Source organism: Hemiscyllium ocellatum, chromosome 23, assembly GCF_020745735.1.
Source record: "Hemiscyllium ocellatum isolate sHemOce1 chromosome 23, sHemOce1.pat.X.cur, whole genome shotgun sequence".
NCBI lineage: Eukaryota > Metazoa > Chordata > Chondrichthyes > Orectolobiformes > Hemiscylliidae > Hemiscyllium > Hemiscyllium ocellatum.
In genome coordinates this window covers 36,931,441-36,950,910 of record NC_083423.1, presented here as the reverse complement: position 1 = coordinate 36,950,910, position 19,470 = coordinate 36,931,441, and the positions used below count along the sequence as shown (strand labels likewise).

At 41.7% G+C, this 19,470-nt stretch overlaps 2 protein-coding genes across 5 annotated transcripts in view; one reads left to right on the top strand and one right to left on the bottom strand.

The window, feature by feature from the left end:
• cerk (ceramide kinase) overlaps positions 1–15,162 on the bottom strand; it is a 71,123-nt gene extending 55,961 nt beyond the window's left edge. The window contains exons 1-3 of one of the 2 annotated variants that reach the window (XM_060842866.1): positions 14,963–15,162; positions 5,579–7,256; positions 4,274–4,310 (exon numbers count right to left, since the gene is read on the bottom strand). In XM_060842866.1, coding sequence (XP_060698849.1) covers positions 4,274–4,310; positions 5,579–5,590 — 49 coding nt within the window. In that variant the 5' untranslated portion in view covers positions 5,591–7,256; positions 14,963–15,162. Of the gene's footprint in view, positions 1–4,273; positions 4,602–5,578; positions 7,257–14,962 lie in introns of those variants that run through there. The other variant, XM_060842865.1, reaches the window with a different exon arrangement.
• A 119-nt stretch (positions 15,163–15,281) lies between these two features.
• tbc1d22a (TBC1 domain family, member 22a) overlaps positions 15,282–19,470 on the top strand; it is a 391,538-nt gene continuing 387,349 nt past the window's right edge. For all 3 annotated transcript variants that reach the window (XM_060843181.1, XM_060843180.1, XM_060843179.1), the window contains exon 1: positions 15,282–15,489. In XM_060843181.1, the coding sequence (XP_060699164.1) occupies positions 15,428–15,489 (62 nt within the window). In that variant the 5' untranslated portion in view covers positions 15,282–15,427. The remainder of the gene's footprint in view (positions 15,490–19,470) is intronic.

Sequence of the window (19,470 nt, the reverse complement as noted above, 5' to 3'; positions counted from 1 at the left end):
TTAAATTGTATTCTGCAGACAAGTGCTCAGTTTCAAATCTATGATATGGTCTCTATGACACCCACAAATTACAAATTCTGGGACTATGTAAGCAAGGACAACTGGAAAAAGATGAACTGCAATGAGTTTTCAACTAATTGAACAGCATTCAGCCTTTTGCTCTCAAAAAGACATGATCCAGATTGGTTAGTATCAAAACCTTGCAATAAAAAAAGCAGAGTAAAAACTGTTTGTGTTTCTCCAAAAATGTGTATTTCCTACAACGCAAGTGTAAAACTTGCCAAAGAGAGAAAAATGAATTAAAGATCAATGAAGACCAAGAGAATTTACAGGCAAAGAGCATACTAACAAAATAAAAGACAAAATCAAACAAAGCCAGAAATATAGTTGCCAACTAGCTGTGTGACAGGGCTGCTCTGCATTTTTAATTAAAAATTCTTGTCCTTGTTTGTAAGTTTCACTATGTCTCTACTTCTCCTCCCTTTCTCCACAACCAACTCCCAGCTTGCAGTCATCGGATTTCTGAACTCTAATTCTGGCCACTTTTCTTGGCCTTGTTATTGCTAGCCACGCTTTCAGTTGTCCAAGATCTGTTCTTTGGAATTCACTCCAAAAATATCTCCTCTTCTTTGTCAGGGTCTCCTCCTTGAGTTCATTTTTTCCATTCTTGGGCTGTGGTTCTCGCTGGTGAGGCTATTCCTGGTTTTCCAGAAGGCAGTTGAAAGTAAACTGCATTGCTGTGGCTTTTTGTTGGCCAGATGGATTTGGATAGAATTGCAAATCTGTTTCCTGAAAGGACGTGACTGAACCAGATAAGTTTTGTAACAATTGACAGTGATTACGTGGTCACCGTTAGGCCAGCTCTTTACTGCAGTTCTTTTTATTGAATTCCATACTCACTTCATCTCATTCTTGTTGACTGCAAAACTGACATCAAAAACAGAGTTAATCAATTTTGCAAATCCTTGGAATAAAAAGTATATAATTTGGCACACACTTACCTTGGTGCCAATAAGAAATACAGATTAATTTGATTACTAAAGTACTGCAAGTCACACAAACTGACAAAAATTTGGCCTTTATTATATGGGATTGCTGTTTTCAACCAGTCACAACAAAAAAATTAACTTGCTAAAATTCAATTTTTACAGTAACATAACATAATTCCAGTAAATGTAAATACCAATAAATACAATACCAATTTTTTGACAAGTTCAAGATCATTTCACATCACAACTTGGGCTATGATCCCTGCCCCACATCCAAACATTATTACTATGAGAAAAGCTAACGCTGTCTACATTAAAAAGGTAATTATTTCAAAGCTATTAGTTAAGTACAGATAGATGAAATTTAATGATATTTCAAAAATGAACTAAGTTTAAACAACAGTAATGCCTATTAAAAAGATATAACAAAATTATTAAAGACCACCCTTAAACATTTGTTTTCATCTTTAAATCCAAATCAAAGATTCCAGGCCCAGCACTCAAGAACTCAATGCTTTACTGTTTTATGGCCCAATAGATGCAGATTTCCTGGTTTTCTCACGTACAATTATTGCACAAAATATGGAGTTTCGGGATTGAAGGTGATTTAGCTGTTTAGATCAGGAACTGACTAGCTGTAAGACGACAGAGGGTGGTAATTGATGGGAAATGTTCATCCTGGAGCTCAGTCACTAGTGGCGTGCCGCAAGGCCGTTTTGGGGCCACTGCTATTTATAAATGATCTGGATGTGGGTGGAGAAGGATGGGTTAGTAAATTTGCAGATGACACCAAGGTAGGCAGAGTTTTGGATAGTGCCAAAGGATGTTTTGGGTTACAGAGGGACATAGGTAGGATGCAGAGCTGAGCTGAGAAGTGACATATGGAGTTTCATGTGGAAAAGTGTGAGGCGGTTCACTTCAGAAGTAGTAACAGGAATACAGAATACTGAACTAAAAGTCTAGGCAGTGTAGATGACTGGGAGATCTGCGTGTCCAGGTGCATAAATCCCTGAAAAATGCCAGCCAGATTGATAGGGTTGTTAAGAAGGCATATGGTGTGTTGGCTTTTACTGGTAGGGGGATTGAGCTTCAGAGCCACGAAAATTCCACTTCAGCTATACAAAGCACTGGTAAGACCACACCTGGAGTACTGCGTACAGTTCTGGTCGCCACATTATAGGAGGTGGAAACTTTGTAAAGGTTTTAGAAGAGATTTACTAGGATGTTGCCTGGTATGGAAGGAAGGCCTTACGAGGAAAGGCTGAGAGAATGGAGGCTGTTTTTGTTGCAGAGAAAAGGTCGAGAGGTGACTTAATTGTGACATACAAGATAATCAGAGTGTTAGATAAGGTGGACAGTGAAAGCCTTTTTCCTCTGATGGTAAAGGCTAACACAAGGGGACATAGCTTTAAATTGCAGGGTGATAGATTTAGGACAGATATCAGGGGTAGTTTCTTTACTCAGAGTAGTAGGGGCATGGAACGGCCTGCCTGCAACAGTAGTAGAGGCATTTAAGGGCATTTAAATGGGCATTGGACATACATATGGATAATAATGGAATAGTGAAGGTTAGATGGACATCAGATTAATTTCACAGGTAGGCGCAACATCGAGGGCTGAAGGGCCTATACTCCGCTGTAATGTTCGACGCAGATGTAACGAGGATGCAAGTGGTGCAGTAGTAATGTCCCTACCTCTGGGCCTCGAGTTCAAGTCCCACCTGCTCTAGAGGTGCGTAAAAACATTTCCGAACGAGTTGGTTAGAAAACAAACCTACCTCTGAGCCAGAAGGCCCAGTTTCAAGTTCCACCTGCTCCAGAGGTGTGTATCATCTCTGAACAGGTTGATTTGAAATCATTTATCTGTAGATGCACACTTCCTCCTTGGAGGAGTTGCTATGCAGAGAGCAAGAAAGATAGATTATCCAGAGATACTAGTGCAATTGTAACAATCCCTTAGCAGTCAAACATCAAACTTGTGACATTACACGTCTGAATGGCTGACATATCAAATAGTTAATTTGGAACAATGTGCGCTTTTAATTTCATCTGTCAAGGAGAGTTATTCCTTGCCAGTTCTCACTTCCCATTCTCAATCACCAAGAGTCATCTTGACAGCTAGAATGACAAAGATTTGCCTTCTGTTTTGAGCAGGCTATGCTACTGTCAAGCCAGCACATCTTATTAGCTATTAATTAAACGAATAGACTTGAATCACAGATTTTAGATGGGCTGCTTTTTGCAATGCTTGGTTTAAAAAATAAAATTAATCAATCAAGGAGACCTCAACAGTTACTTTTATAGAAAACTAGGTGGCCAACTCAACTGAAGTGTTTGAGAGAACAAAACTGGGTTAAATGTGCCCAACACAATTAACAAGAAAACCTATTCAAATCTGGATCTTTTGCTCAATTCAACAAATTCCATCGTACAACATTATTTCCTGTAATTCTAAGGAACTGACAACCACAACTTTATCAAGTGGGCATGCACAACAAAGGTTAGCCTTACCGAGACACACACAGCTCAAGAAAGAACTTAAAATATCATAGAGCAAAATATTTAATGAGTTTGGAGATTCCTACAGCAATTGAGAAAAGTAGAACTACAATTTTACATATATTTTGAATAGAAAATAGGTCAGAAGGAGAAAATCGCAATGAGAGCACGATGGTTAGAAAGAAACTCAAAGTCCAGAGTAAAGTCCATTCAACTTTTCTTTGAAACTTAAAGTGACGAACTTCAAAAACAAGCAAGTCGTACCTGACGATGAGGTTGAATTTGCAGCCAGTCTGGCAGGTTTGAAGCCACCGGATTTCAGGGTATCACTAAAAGGCATAAATATTTGATGGCAAGGTGGAGAGAAAGCGGAGCTAACTTCTGGAGTCCAGTGATCCTCCTTCAGACTCTTCTGCCTGAAGTTCACCGGACTGGAAACATTCATTTTGTTTCCTTCTCTGCACAGATGCTGCCAGAGTTGCTCCAACAGTTTCTGTACCTTTTGTTTTGTTTCAGATCTTTTAGCCTCCCGCGGTTCTTTGTTCTACTTCAGGTGTTGTTTTCACACAGTGACAGGGGGGCGAGCTGTGTAACAGGGAGAGCCAGCCACACTCTCTCACCTTGGATCTGACTCCAGAAGGTGACTGTTTCACTGACAGAGAATGGGGGGGGGATTCTACCTCACCACCATCCCAAACCAATTTCTAAAGACCCTACAGCTGCTCACTCTCCCCCCACCCCGAGGTGAACGACACACGACACCAAGGAAGGCGACTCTTGACTCACCCGTTCCGGATGACGAGGCTTTCTTCGGACGGAGCGGCTGCCAACACAAAACGGTCTCGGTTAAGGTGACTTCGAAGGACTGGTCCTTGACTAACAAACGCGACACGAGCAGCGGAGGCGGCACCGGCCGCTCCATGGCAGGCGACCGGCAATCGCTGAGAGGCTGAAAGGTGTCGCCGGCAGGCGGAGGCGAGTTCGGGGCGACCGGCTCGGTTCGGCCGTCAGGGAACAAACATCGCCGGACACCGCCGATCCTCCCTGTTGTTCGCCACCGACCTGCTCGCGGTTCCTTCATCCACCGTGCTTCCGTCATCGCGCAGCGGAGAGGAGCGCGCGACGATCAACACTCCTCCAACCTCGGGATGTTGAAGTGTAGTGGGGGGAAGGGTTAACAACAACCCAGTCTGGGGGCGTGGTCTGGGCTAACCCAATTCGAGGGTGGAGCCACGCATTATGGGGGCGGAGCCCAAACTAATCCAATCTGGGGGCGTGGTCTGACTAACTCAATTCGAGGGTGGAGCCCAAACTGATCCAATCTGAGGGCGTGGTCTAGACTGACCCAATCGGGGGGCAGGTCTTAGATTGACCCCTCTCAGGGCAGGGCCTAGCCTCACTCAATCTGGAGACAGGGCCTCCACTCACAATCTGGGGGCGGAGCCTAGACTGACCAAATCTGGGGGTGGGACCTAGACTAACCCAATCTGGAGGGTGGGGTGGGACTAAAACTGCCCCTATATGGGGGCAGGGCCAACACTGGCCTAATCTTGGGGAAGGACAGACCTAAAAATTGCCCAAACTGGGGATGGAGTCAATATTGCCCTAATCTGGAGGGGCAGGCCAGACCGAAGACTGCTCCAACAGTTCATCCTAACAGTGCAGCCCAAGCTGAGCCACATAGGCTGTCCTCACTTAAAGGTGGGGTTGCATTTCTGAAAAATCGTGACTGTGAGAAAACTTTAAGTGAAGCATTTGTGGAAATCAATTTTAAAATTGGAGTTTGGTTTGGTTTCTTCAATAGAAAAAATAACATTTTAATAATTTCATCTATTTCTTTAATCAACCTGTTCAGCAGTGTCATTAAACACTTCTGGAGCAGATGGGACATAAACCCACACCTCTTGGTCCAAGGGTGCGGACACTACCATTGCACCACAAAAGGGCCACTAATATTTCACTTTTACTCTCTCAATTGACAAACAATACAACCTGTCCTGAAAATACCTTAAATTTTAACAGCATTTAGGTATTAAACTTAAACAGCATTAAAAATACAACAGTAAAACAAAATTGTACCATTTTACCTACAGTGCCTCTCATAGTGATGCAATGATGTAGACTCCAATGGCCCACCGTAAGAGGTCTGCTTTGTGTAGCCCTCACTCACTGGCCTCTGAGACATGGAATGTGGTCATCCCTTGTTTCCGGCTGCATTGTGACTGCTGCCCGGTGATGGAGTGTCAGCAGTGTCTGTCGATCCACTATTTGGTAGGAGTGCTCCTTTTGGCTGCAGAGGCCCCTCTGTTTTAATTGTTGCCTTGGGCTGGGACTACTGCTGAGCTTTCATATTGGTGTCCTGTGGGTATTTGGGAGGTGAGATCGTGCTGCTCAATTCAGTCTTGTTGACATCTGATGGATTGGGGGAAGATGGGTTCACAGGCACCATGTGGATGAGAGGGACAGCTCGGCTGTATCCAGGCTCATCCTGTTGGCAATGGCAGCATCCAGGAGGATGTTGTCAGGTCACGGTTGTGGCAGCGACCACACTGGCAGGCAATCTGGGGACTTATGACTAGGTTGGTGGGTCTCTGCTTCAGATCACGGGCAGCAGTGCAACTGGGAAGGACTGCAACTTGGAAGACTGGAATGGCCTTACATCAGAGAGGGTGAGGTTATGCTAAAATGGCATACATTGTGTCAAATGAGGTACTGCAGTAGAAAACATTATAAGAAACGCTCCTCAAGATCTAATAATTTGCAACATTAAAGCAAAATAATGTGGAAAATGATATCCAAAAACAAGCCAGCCAAGGATGGTGCCTATTGATGTTTTCATATTTAATGTAAATGAGTAGTGATGAATGTAATTTTCTGATCAACAATGCCCATTTGTCTTTTCTCAATTTATAACTTGTGCCTTCTTTGCAATACATTGGTCAGCTCCCTCTCCATTGCCTCATTTACATGGGGCAGATAGAGTGTTATAGGGAAAAAATTCACATTGGTGAAGAGGTGCAGCAGTGGTTGGCATCAAATGAGGAAGCTGTAGGATGCAGAAAGCATGAGAAACAAGGGCCATACAACCACCTTGCTGAATTTCTCCTATCATTGTCACAGAACACACTGATCTTCTTTGTTACATTGTTCTATAATCCCTTCATCCTGGTCGAAGAACAACTAGTCAGACATCTCAATTACATTCTGATAACACAAATCCTGAGGTTGCTTTGAAAATAAAGATAATTACTTTAATGTAAAACAAGATAATCATCGAGGTGACTCCTTGTTGTGATAACTGGTGGAAGCCTGCAACTCCTGCTGTGGGAAGTCTTAATACATGTGGCTGGCTAATTATTGAACATGCAAACCTGTTGAGGGTAGGTTGCAGGCTGCAGTAGCTAAGCTTCTATGGGAGACAGTTTAGAGACAATTTGGCTCAGCTGGCATGTTGACGTTGTGGTTGTTTGAGAAGCCAAATGAGAGTCCAGTTGTTCTCATTTTTAAAAATACTTCCACCATTCCCTTTAGCCCACGTTTCATTACATTCAATGAACTGAAGGAAAGTATGTTGGAAAAGATGACCAATCTTTCCAAAGCATTTATCCACTTAATCCAACAATCCCTTCATACTGAGCCCAAATGTCCCCAAGAATCCCAGCTGTAGTGGTGAAACTCTTCAGCACATGCTCCAATTTTCCTGATTTTTTTTGTGAGGTTGGCAATTTTCTTCTCATTCTCCGAGCCATTCTTCTTTTCCAGGTGTTTCCTGATGTTAGGAGACAAATTGGAAGAGAGGAACAAGAAGAATTAGGATGAAAATGATTGAGAAAAGCACTGTCATTCAAAAAATAAGTTGACACTTGCTTATACCTTGAGATAAATCTTAATGGGTCTTGATTTCTGTTGACAGGCTTTGATACATGCATTTGGAAAGGCAAGGACAGGTTAGGAATAGTCTACATGACTTTGTGCGTCGGAAATCATGTCTCACAAACTTGATTTGAGTTTTTTTGAAGAAGTAACAAAGAGGATTTGAGGGCTTTTGAGGGCAGAGGGGTAGATATGATCTATTTGGACTTCAGTAAGGCGTTCAACAAGGTTCCACCTTGCAAGCAATATTCCAACATTGGCCTTACCATTGTCCTGTACAGCCGCAACATGACCTCCCAACTCCTGTACTCAATACTCTGACCAATAAAGGAAAGCATACCAAATGCCTTTTTCACTATCTTATCTACCCGCGACTCTACTTTAAAGGAGCTATGAACCTGCACTCCAAAGTTTCTTTGTTCAGCAACACTTCCTAGGACCTTACCATTAAATGTATAAGTCCTGCTAAGATTTGCTTTCCCAAAATGCAGAACCTTGCATTTATCTGAATTAAACTCCATCTGCCACTTCTCAGCCTGTTGGCACATTTGATCAAGATCCCATTGTAATCTGAGGTAACCTTCTTCGCTGTCCACGACACCTCAAATTTTGGTGTTATTTGCAAACTTACCAACTATGCCTAATATGCTCACATTTATATATGTGACAAAAAGATGTGGACCAAGCACCAATCCTCGTAGCATTCCACTGGTCACAGGCCTCCAGTCTTAAAAACAATCCTCCTCCACCACCCTCTATCTTCTACCTTTGAGCCAGTTCTGTATTCAAATGGCTAGTTCTCCATGTATTCCATGGGATCTAACCTTGCTAAGGTAGGATAGTGAAGAAGGCATTTGGTATGCTTTCATTTATTGGGCAGAGTATTGAGTACAGGAGTTGGGAGGTCATGTTGTGTCTGTCCAGGACATTGGTTAGGCCTCTGTTGGAATATTGCGTGCAATTCTGGTCTAGGATTTGAGCTATAGGGAGAAACTGAACAGGCTGGAGCTGTTTTCCCTGGAGCGTCGGAGGCTGAGGGGTGACATTATAGAGGCTTCCAAAATCATGAGAGGCATGGATAGTAAATAGACAAAGTATTTTCCCTGGGGTGGGGGAGTCCAGAACTAGAGGCATAAGTTTAAGGTGAGAGGGGAAAGATATAAAAGAGACCTAAGGAGCCAATTTTTCACGCAGAGGGTGGTGTGTGTATGGAACGAGCTATCAGAGGATGTGGTGGAGGCTAGACAATTGCACATTTAAAAGGCATTTGGATGGGTATATGAATAGGAAGGGTTTGGAGGATTATGGGCCGGGTACTGGCAGGTGGGACTAGATTGGGTTGGGATATCTGATCGGCATGAATGGGTTGGACTGAAGGGTCTGCTTCCATGCTGTACATCTCTATGACTCTATGACTTCTTGGCAGGTTTTGTCAATTCCAGAAGATTTATGTACTTTTTACCCATAATCGTCTGCAGTTAATAATCCAAAAAACAACTTGCCTTACCCTGATAAGAGTCCATATATCTCCCCTACATTCCCCCACCCCATTACCATGTAAAGCTGTAAGAATATTTATTTTGGTAATTCAGCTCTTTGTACGCTGATTATGTAAATTAAATGCACTGAGACCAGACCTGCTATGACCTGGTCTAATCACGAAACTCTGCGTTCCAGATACCAGGCACTCCAAAATCAAATTTCATGGAAACAGGTAGTCATTTAAATGGCCTAGTGCCTCTGGGAACTACATTTGTAAACTATAGACTACTCCACTAGTCCTTTTCCTGTCAAGAAATTCCAGAATTGGGATGGAACTTGGAAATCTTAACTTCATTCTACTCTCTTAAAATAAGCCAGAAAATAAAATAGCCTGTAGTGTGGCACTGTAACAAGGGATCAAACTTTAATGAAAACTAACTTCTGTCCATGTAATAAAAATTGGGGCCCATCTCTTTCAGGTCCCTCTCAAATTTATTCAACGCTGTAATTCAGAATAACTAACTTGGAAAATTCCATGACGTTTCACCTTTAAACCATCAAAGATAAGTCATTGCTTTCCACCAAGTATATGAATGAAATAGAACACCTTAAAGTCTTTGCTCCTACATGTGCTAATGGAGAGTCCTTTGAATGCTTGTCATGCATGTCCATTTTGATAACACATTGAAACCCGTACTTGAAACTGTTCATACATTGAAATCAAAAAAGGGATTTCAACCAAAAAAATCATCCAACAAATTCTAGCTACATAATTCAAAAGGCCACATCAAGAATGGACTGCTTAATGGTCACTTGGAGTGTAATTTTGTGCACTCTTGATATTTTCACTCTCTCACTATCCACCTGGCATAACAAAAGACCAGTGACACAAAAGAAATGATCCATAATATTAAATGCATGAGGGCATTTGAAAAGGCCACATGAGGAGTCATTGGCATGAAAAGCACAGTAGAACTGGGTGAAGCTAAATTGACGGATCAAGCCCATTTTCGGGGCTATATCATCCTTCTCATGATGTCCTTTGTCACAAATCCTTTGGTAATTAGTGAGTTTAACATGGCAAAAAATTCATCGGGTGAACTAAAGTAATACATTATGTTTTTTTTGTAAATGATATAGTGCTTCATGATGTATCATTAAGTCAGAATTCTAACTTCCCTGTTCTCAGTATCCAACAAGAAGGATCCACAATTGTTAGTGTTCATAACATTCCAGTACCTTATGGTTGTTCTACTACTCTAGTAATGGCTATTAACCATCCTTCAGCATTTACAAGCCAGAACACTATGCATTGTGTTGATGTTGCTGCAGTGTTTCAGTAATAGTGAATGATTTTAAGAAACATCAACAAGACAAAACATGGCAATAGCCCTACGCTTGAAGTGTCTTTTTATTTCACCTTCCCTCACATTCCTCCAACTATAGTTTAATATTTCAGCAAAAAGGTACATCCTTGTACTCTCTCACTACTGCACTGGTGTTAGCCAGGATTAGGTACTCAATATGCTACAATGCAAAATTCAGTGACCCATAGAATTCAGTGTGCCTTTCAAAGATTTAAAGAACTTCCTTGTGAATTCTTTCTAACTTATTTATTATCTTTGTTTAAGCACAACATTACAAATAAAAGATATTTTAAAAGGTAGGGATTGCAAAATAGGCACTACTATAAAGCCTGTCAACTAAATTAGAATATACTTTCCATATGCATAGGTGGAACCTTTCTTACACATTAAGGCTTAATAATGACCTTTTAGTTTTCAAGATAAGTGAACCCATAAGCTTTATGACACCTTATGTCATGTCCGCAATTCTCAGAGGGTGCATTATTGTCGCAAGACAATTCTCATTAGACTGTCAAGCTCTCTTGCGTCTTTTCGTCCGTGGGTAAGAGACGTTCCTGCGATTAAAATGAATGTGTAGTACTGAATTAAAAAGATTGGATTGAAATGCATTTGGTGACAGGATTAATTTATTTTTAACTCTGTTATTTGTAATTTTTTTAATTTCACGATAATATTTGGTTTGAAACTATCTTTTGTGTTTTATTTTTATTTCATTCAATAATTTTTCAATTTTTTTTAAGTAACAAAGCTTCCTGGATGATGTATATCTTGGGTGGTGGTGCAAAACCGATTGTTGATGCAGTTCTGAGCACCATCTGAGATTATTTCCTATCATTTAGTGCATCTGTGCTGATAAAATCTCTTGTACCTATTTTGACTGAACAAACAAATCCAGCCTACAAACATGTTTGTTCCAAGAGCTGATCTGTAACACTTTTTAAAATAAAATGAAAACAAATGTAGTATAATTAAAAGTCAAAGGAACATAATGGGGTTTAAAACAAATCTTAACAAATGTGCATGATTCAAACTATATAGCTAATGGTCCTGATTTTCCATGGAGTAGCAACTTCATGCAGAAAGAAGAGGATGCATTTCGGAGAGGAGATTCTACTTAGGTCTTCCTGAGAAGAACACAGTTGAAGTTCCATTTTGACAGTTCTTACATAATGCAACAATGTCAGAGGAAGGCTGGCCATTCCTGGACCATTCCTGATGAAGGGCCTGTGCCCGAAACGTTGAATTTCCTGTTCCTTGGATGCTGCCTGACCTGCTGCGCTTTTCCAGCAATACATTTTCAGCACCAATGGGTAGATGTCCTGTGAAATATTGTAGACTGCCAGGTGGGTAGGATGCAGGGTAAGAATTTAGGATAGGTTGGCATGTACTGGAGAAATTGGAAGGATGGATGTCAGGTCAGGGGTGACCATGGTGTGGAGGTGCTGGTGTTGGACTGGACTGGACAAAGTTAAAAATCACACAGCACCAGATTATAGTCCAACAAGTTTATTGGGAATTACAAGCCTTCAGGGCACTGCTCCTTTATCAGGTGACCAGTGGAGTAGGATCATAGGATACAAAATTTATAGCAAAAGTTCATAGTATCATGCTTAATATTTAACAAACCTAGATTGCTGTTAAGCCCAAACGTGGTTAACTGAAGGTGATGGTCAACTGCCTTCTTGAATCGCTGCAGTCCAAATGTTGTAAGTAGTCCCATAATGTTATGAGGGAGGGAATTCCAGGATTTTGACCCAGTGACAGTGAAGAAACATTGATATATTTCCATGTTATGATGGTGAGTGGCTTGGATGGGAATTTGCAAATGGTGGTGTTCCCGAGTATCTGCTGCCCTTGTCCTTCTAGATGCAAGTGCTTGTGGGTTTGGAAGGTGCTGTCTAAGTAAGCCTAAGTGAATTTCAGCAAAGCATCTTATGGATAGAACACACTGCTGTGCCTGAATATTTCTGAATCTGGTGCCAATCAGGCAGCATGCTTTATCCTGGATGGTGTCAAGCTTCTGGAATACTGTTGGAGCTGCACTCCAGTCATATGAGAATTATTCCACCATACTCCTGACTTGCGCATTGTGGTTGGTGGATTTGCTTTGGAGATTCAGAAAGTAAATTACTCAGTGCAGGATTTCTACTCCAAATCAAACAAAGAGGTTTGTGCTATAGCGGAGGGCAGCAGTGATTAAATTGCAAAACCTATGATTGTGAATGGCAGAAGGAGATGATAATGGATCTAAAGCAGATGCCAATTGTTACAATAGAGCAGAGAGGATGGAATCATGGAAAACCTGGCCAACTGAAGAAAACTGAACCTGCTGGACCTATTAACATATAGTGGAGGATGATCTTCTCAATAAGAATGCTGGTGGTGTGGAAGATAAGAGAAACTTGATCATGATTCCAAGAAGTAAAAAATGAGGTCTGCAGATGCTGGAGATCACAGCTGAAAATGTGTTGCTGGTTAAAGCACAGCAGGTTAGGCAGCATCTCAGGAATAGGGAATTCGACGTTTCGAGCATAAGCCTGATGAAGGGCTTATGCTCGAAACGTCGAATTCCCTATTCCTGAGATGCTGCCTAACCTGCTGTGCTTTAACCAGCAACACATTTTCAGCCATGATTCCAAGAAGGAAGAGAATGAAGGAAGAAAATGGAAATTCGGTAATAGGGATAGGTACGGTTAATGGCTAAGTCAAACATGATAGACAGGAATTTTTATTGCGTAGAAGAAAAACATTTTTGAAGCACTTGTGTGCAATGTGGCATTGCCAAACTGGTGTGATGGATATAGAGAAACTGGAGTAAATAGAATAGAGCCCTTGTAGGATGTGGGGTAGGAGGAAGTATAATCAAGGCATCTATGGGATTTGCAGGCATGTATTAGGAGACATTGGTCCATAGCCTAACCTCAGAAATGAAAATTGAGAAGCTAATGAAGGAAGGGCAAAAGCAGGATGTAGCAATGACACAACAATCAATGTAGGAGACAATCTGAGCATTGGGGAACAAACAACATTCTGTGTATCCCCAGAAACACCGTGGACACACAGGATACAGAGGGATTCCTGTCATGGTATCTTGGGTGAGCAAGTGGAATTTGGGGACAGAGTAGGGGGAGGAGCAGTTAAATAAGAAGAATTCTAATTATGTCAGGAAATTGACTCCAAGGTGCCAAGCTCTCAATTTTACTGAGATAGAATAGAATCAGGTAGCCACCCTGCTTCAAGGAAATGGACTGGCCTTTTATGTATATGAATAAAGACAGAAGCCTCAGATGTAACTTGCTTTGTCGGGTTAACTAACTGACTGAGTTTTCTGTAACTCTGGAATGTCTACAGTGGGGATGTTGTTGCACATTCTGTGAGTATCAGTTTTGATGCAGAAATACAAGGAAATTCTACTACTTTTAAAGAGTTTTTGAGTTTCTGATGAGGTGAGAAACATTTTATTTCCCTGAAATGCAACACGTCTTTTGGAAATCAGATCGAGGTAAAACGAAGAAAATCTTGGTCACTATAACATCTTCCATATCCTGAAACTTTTGAGCAAGGGATATCAGATGTTTACTTTGAAGTTTGAGCAGTGCTTGGGCAATGCTTCACTGCCCAGGATGACTGACATTCTCTGAATGAAAATATCTTTCATATTTCATAGAAAATAGGAGCAGGAGTAGGCCATTCGATCCCTCGCGCCTGCTCTGTAATTCAGTATGATCATGACTAATCATTGAGCTCAAGACTCTAATTCTGCCCTCCCCATATACCTTGATCAGTATATGCACAAGACTGATATCTACCTCCTTCTTGACAGCAAATAATGTTTTTGGCTCCAACCACTTTCTGTGGTAATGAATTCCACAGGCTCACCACAGGCTTCTCTGGGTGAAGAAATTTCTTCTCATTTCTGTCCTTTCAGATTGCCCATCTTGCACCAGTACAGAGACTTAGATCATAAAACGTAGGAGCAGAAGTAGGCCATTGTGTCTACCCCATCATTTTATAAGACCATGGATGATCTGATAATCCTCAACTCCACTTTCCTACTTTTTCCCTTGATTCCCTTACTAATTAAAAATCTGTTTATCTTGGCCATTGAATTACTGAATAACCCCACCTCAATAGTCCTCCGTAGTAAAAAAATTCCACAAATTCACTACTCTCTGACAGAAAAAAAATCTTCCTTATTTCTGTCTTCAATGTGCGATCCCTGACTGAGATTATGCCCCCTGGTCTTATACTCTTCCACTTGAAGAAACAACCTCATTTTACTCTGTCAAGCCCCCTCAGAATATTGTATGTTTCAATACAGTTGCCAGTCATTCTTCTAAACTCCAATGAGTACAGGCCCAACCTCATAAGACAGTCCCTTTGTGCCTCATATAAACCAAAAGAATTGTGGATGCTGTGAATCAGAAACAAAAACAAAAGTTGCCGCAAAAACTCGGCAGATCTGGCAACATCTGTAAAGAGAAATCAGAATCAACGTATTGAATCTGGTGACCCTTCCTCAATTCTGACCTGCTGAGCTTTTTCAGCAACTTCTGTTTTTATCCCTCCATGCCTAAGATCAGCTTAGCGAACCTTTTCTGCACTGCCTCTAACCCTGGTATATCTTTCCTTCGAAAAAGCAACCAAAAACTGTTCACAGTATTTCAGGGTGGTTTCACTAGTGACTTGTACAGTTTTGGTGCAGCTTAGTTATCTATTTTTGCCTTTTTATAAATTAAATTAGATTACTTACAGTGTGGAAACAGGCCCTTCAGCCCAACAACTCCACGCCGTTTCCTTAATTTCCTCTCATTTTGCCAACTGCTTTTCTTCAAGCTTGCTGTAATTTTGCATAATTGCTTTGCTAATAAGTTGTAGGATCTGGGATTTTGCAGACAAGTGGACAGCATCTGGACACACCAACATCTTCCACTTCAGTGTGTGATCCTTGTGACGTCACAGGGAGGACAGCCGCTTTTGTGACGCCATCAACTGCCTGGAGGACATCGACAGAACGCTGCCTCTGATTGGCTCGACCGTTACCTCGGAGATTCAAGCCAATGGGAAAGATGTTTGTTGTTCGGCAACATGGCGTCGCTCAGTCTGTGAGTGGGGATCTGTCGTATGGGGAAGTATTGTCAACTTGACCACTTGCGGTTACTCCTCGCTGTGATTTGTGCCCGATTTCGGTGTAAGGGGAGCCGCGCTCGGCTGGAAAATGTCCGGTGAAGGGGGGAAGAAGCAGTTCTGGAAGCGGAATGTTTCCAAGGTCCCAGGCAGGTTCGTGACGCGTCTGTTCGGTGTCCCCCCCCCCAGCCGCTTGTTGATATTGGCTCGGCTCGGGTCGGCTCGAGTTGAACGGGAGGGAGGCGACTGACCGGCAGTCAGACTCACGGAAGAGGGCGATTTCTGAGAATGACTACAAAATAGGCGACGTTTTAAAATGACCAAATCGTGAAGTTCCTAAACTTTTAAATTTTTTTTATCACTGAACAAATATTAAATTAGGTGGCAAATTGTTTTTTGTGTTTTGTTTTCTATGACTGCTCAAAACCGAAAGTCAATATCAAGTTTACCACGGCACACGAGTTTAAAGGGAATACTGCAGTCGCGATGTTAGGCAACAGACAAATGCAGAATAAGGTATTTGGATATGGAGATTACAGGGCTGCAGGCTTAACTAGCTTAACTAGATTCAAGCAGTACTGTCATAGTTTTTTTTATTTTGTGCAATTTGTTTTGCGTCTTCCATTTATGGATATGGATCAACCATGTGGAATTATAGTTACCAGTGATAAGTATAGAGGTGGCTTGTCCAAGCATTTTTGTTTTTGTAAGGTCTGAAGATGCTTTCGTGAAACTTCAGCCATGTGTTGAATTCAAATTATTTGCTTATGTTGAATTGAAATATGTTGTCAGTTGGTGTCACAAGAGCATTAACGTTGCACACAAAAGTAAATACAGTAGCTCCTCGACATATGAACGACCCTGTTCACAAACAAATTGGTTTCCGAACAGGATTGTACGTAAAATTTTGCTTCAACGTATGTATGAAATTCAAGGTATGAACGCAAAAAACCCGTGTGTGACCATGTGGTTTAATTGTTCAACAAGTGTGTAGCAAAGCAGAACGCAAAAGTTCTTGGGTCCCGTGCAATCTCATTCAGTTCGTATTTGGCACGTGCACTGTGAACAGCGTTCGTTGCTACGTCCAAGCATTCTTACGCTATCCGAACAATGGGAAAAATTGATTGAGTTCGCGAACCGGGTCCTGGAACGGATTAAGTTCGTAAGTTGAGGCACTACTTGTATGAGACAATAGGACAAATGGCCAAAAGCTTGATCAGGGTTTTTGAGTAGAAAGAAGGCAAGAAAAATGAATAGGCTGAGGGAGTTTAGGATGTTGCTAGCTAAATACATTGAAAATAATTGGGGATCTTTAAGACTGCATGTGATGAAGCAAAGATATCTTGGCGGGTTATAAATTTCAAGAACATACAGGATAGGCAAGGGTGAGGCAATGGATGAATTGAAACCAAAGCTGAGAATTTTAAATCGTGGAGTCACCTGACCGGCAACTATTGCCGGTCAGCAAGCTCTTGGTTGGTAGTTATGGGCTTGCTACAAGCCAAGAACAGAATCTTTCTTGATCACATTTATGGAATGTAGAATTTGGGAGTGTAACTAAGAGTGCAATCTCTAAGGAACTGTAAAATAATGCTCACAGGATTCAGAAAATGGTAGTCCTGATTCCTTCAAGATCACTGAACTGAAGAAAGTTTTTTAAGGGGCCTGAAATGTGGTAAAGCAGTGGCACATGACACTGCAGTAGTATTCTTGAAAATTCCAAAACCTGGAAAAAGTTTCGCTCACATGGCCAGATACGGACAATTTTACTACTTTCTGCAGGCTTTAAGATGTTTGAATGTCTTATCCTGCAATGCATATGTTAATAAGTAGAGAGTCTCTTTCGTGTAGACAAAGCTGCCTTCGGTATTGGGCAAGTGACCAAGTTCTGGCACTTATCACCGCCATAGAAAAATGGCTTGCAAAATAATGTGCTACTGGGCTAAAGCTCCTGATAGTGTGGCACACTGGCTTGCCCTTAAAGCTGTCCAGCATGCTTTCAACATGAGTTGAGACAGTTGCTGAAACAATCTTTTGTGACAGATGATTTAAAATCCACCTTGGACAAGGGGGATGTGCACGAGAAGACTGGTCAATTGACTATTACAGGGATGAAAGCTAGCCCTAACCTCCTTCATGTACAAATGACTTGCCAACCATCATGTCTCATAAGTCTGTCTCTGCTGATGACATCTAATGTGCCACTGAAATTCCTACACCAAACCTTTAATAAAGACTTTCTAATGTTTATGGATTAGAAAAGCACATAACATCTCACTTTGAAACTCTCTAAAATCATATATAGTGTACTTCTACAATGCCAATGCTATAAAATATTTGCTGATCTGTGTGGGTGGTGAGAGGCTAAAGCATGATCCCAAGCTTGGGAGTGATTCAAGATAGAACTTTGTCTTTCTGGGAATGTAGAAAGAAACATCAACAAAGGTCAATACAGGAAATTACCTATTAACCAAAGTTGCTGGATCTATGTCAGGTGCTCTTGTCACAACAATTGGGCCCTCAGCACTTGCCCTATTATAATCCATTGTGTAATATTCTGCCTCCAGATTATGCATTTTTTGAGCAAAATAGAACGTATTTGCAAATATTCTGCAAATTCAACTTCATCCCATAGGCTTACATGAGTGCGTGTGTGTGTTTGAGAGAGAAAGAAAGAGAGAAAGTGTTTGCGTGTGAGTGCACGTTTGTGTGTGTTAAGACATTGCTAAACTGCTGACAGAGTCTTCAGGAGTTACGGGAGGATTCTGTGAGGGTAATCTGACTGCACTATCTGTTACCCCATTAATTGCCATGGTGGCAAAGTTGGTGTCCCCATTCCTTCCACGTGCATCCCTCATGAAGCTCAGTGCTTGGTTGTAATGTTTGACATCCAAAAGGGGACCTGTCTGAGGGTGTATGGTAAAATGATATTCCCCTGCTGGCCCAAACCTTCAAGTCCATTTGAAGGGTGACGTAGGACACTTAAGCTCCAAGACATCAGATGTACCCAAATTAGGCACTGCACGTGATAGTATTCAGTTTTTCTTCTTAAAACAAAAGGCCTCAGTAAGGGGAGCATATGACTGCATATTCAGACAGTGATTGAAAAGCTTGGAGCCAAGCTCATTGCACCAATGAGGTGCATTCTGTTTGTTATTTGTGATACTATTAATATCAAATGCAGGTTGGGCTTCATTTTTGTGAGGAATTTGTTTCTGTTTTAAAACCTTGCTATGATACAGTTTTGCTTGTGTTTATCCTTGTGGCTGTCTGCATTTTATAAGCCACTAATTGTTAGTGTCTGGGAAAGGCTCAGTCCTGATTTGAAAGAAATCAGAAATTCTCAGGTTCAGGTGTATTTGACTCATGGTTTGAAATTATCTTATATTGAATGAAAGAGGTTTGAGTGCCTTAAGATTTAATGTTTATGATCAACAGTGACTTCAATTTATATTATACTTTCAGTGTTGTAACTAGTTTTGAGACACTTCACAGGAGCATGACAAGCAAAATTTGAAAGCATTAGGAAGGAATTTGAGCAGTGATTAAGGGCTTGGTCAAAGAAGCAAATATGGAGAAAGTAAGGACTGCAGATGCTGGAGCTCAAGTGGACGAGTGTGGTAATAGCAAAGCACGGCCGGTCAGGCAGCATCCAAGGAGCAGGAGAATCGACGTTTCAGGCATAGGCCTTTGTCAGGAATGAAGCTTGTGGGTCAAGGGGACTGAGAGATAAATAGGAGGGGGCTGGGGTTGGGGAGAAGGTAGCTGAGAATGCAATAGGTAGATGTAGATCGGGGTGAAAGTGATAGGTCAGAGAGGAGGGTGGAGCAGATAGGAGGGAAGGAAGATGGATAAGTAGGGCCGTTCAAGATGGCGGTGCCGAATTGGAAGGTTGGGGCTGAGATAAGGTGGGGGAGGGGAAATGAGGAAACTGGTGAAATCCACATTGATCTCGTGTGGGTGGAGGTCCCTGGGTGGAAGATGAGGCATCCTTCTTCCAGGTGTTGGGTGGTTAGGATTTGGCAATGGAGGAGGCCCAGGTCCTGCATGTCCTTGTGGGAGTGGGAGGGGGAGTTGGAGTATTCAGCAATGGGATGGTGGGGTTGGTTGTTGCGGTTGTCCCAGAGATGTTCT